Genomic DNA, 764 nt, shown 5'->3' with positions numbered 1-764 from the left:
ATGTATGGCAATCTTTGTGGTATATGCATATCCAAACTGTATAATTACAATGATTTTTTTTCTCACCACACCAATATGCAAATAACATGCAAATCAGCAACAAATCAAATGAACAAACATTTCCTGACACTTTATGGTTTTAATTTTACATGTAAAAAGGTGTTATGTTAATGGCATTAAAATGAATGAATGAATGAACCTCTCTCTCTCTCTCTCTCTCTATATATATAAGCTCAGTACCGCCGTGGCAAACACACAAGGGCTCGCTTACACTACTGAACACCACACACTCGATGGAAGGCAACTACAGCTGCCATGATGAACGAGGAACGTTACTGCAGTCCATCAAACTACGCCTGGGCCGTAAGTCAGCTTCAACGATACAAGAGTCCCTTGTTTCGTGTTTTGACTCACAATGTGATTTATTTGATAAAATATTTGAGAATAAGGGTTTAAAGAATTGCCTTTGGGTAGATGCCATATTTAATTTAGTGTTAATGAAAACTAGGCCCCAAAGGATAGATGTGTTATACCTTGTGCCTTGGCATCCATTACTAAGACCAAAAACAAAACAAAAAATACATAATTTGTTGGACTGTTTCTAGGGGCCATGCTATGCCTTTTGCGATAAACGTTCATATATTGGCTCCATTGTTTTCACTGAAATAGTTTTACTATAACTTTTCTTTCGTTTGTTCGTCCGTTCGTTCTTTCTTTCTTTCTTTCTTTCTTTCTTTCTTTCTTTCTTTCTTTCTTTCTTTCTT

General features: G+C 35.9%; 1 protein-coding gene across 1 annotated transcript in view; it reads left to right on the top strand.

Annotated features, from left to right (window-relative positions):
* Positions 1-237: 237 nt before the first annotated feature.
* LOC107702566 (interleukin-11 receptor subunit alpha-like) overlaps positions 238-764 on the top strand; it is a gene marked incomplete at its 3' end in the record, with an annotated part of 13,867 nt that continues 13,340 nt past the window's right edge. The window contains exon 1 of the mRNA XM_016504921.1: positions 238-363. Within this exon, the coding sequence (XP_016360407.1) occupies positions 294-363 (70 nt within the window). The remainder of the gene's footprint in view (positions 364-764) is intronic.

The sequence above is a fragment of the Sinocyclocheilus anshuiensis genome, unplaced genomic scaffold, assembly GCF_001515605.1.
Source record: "Sinocyclocheilus anshuiensis isolate Anshui unplaced genomic scaffold, SAMN03320099.WGS_v1.1 scaffold210, whole genome shotgun sequence".
NCBI lineage: Eukaryota > Metazoa > Chordata > Actinopteri > Cypriniformes > Cyprinidae > Sinocyclocheilus > Sinocyclocheilus anshuiensis.
The sequence above is the reverse complement of the archived record's forward strand: the minus strand, read 5'-3'. Positions and strand labels throughout refer to the sequence as shown.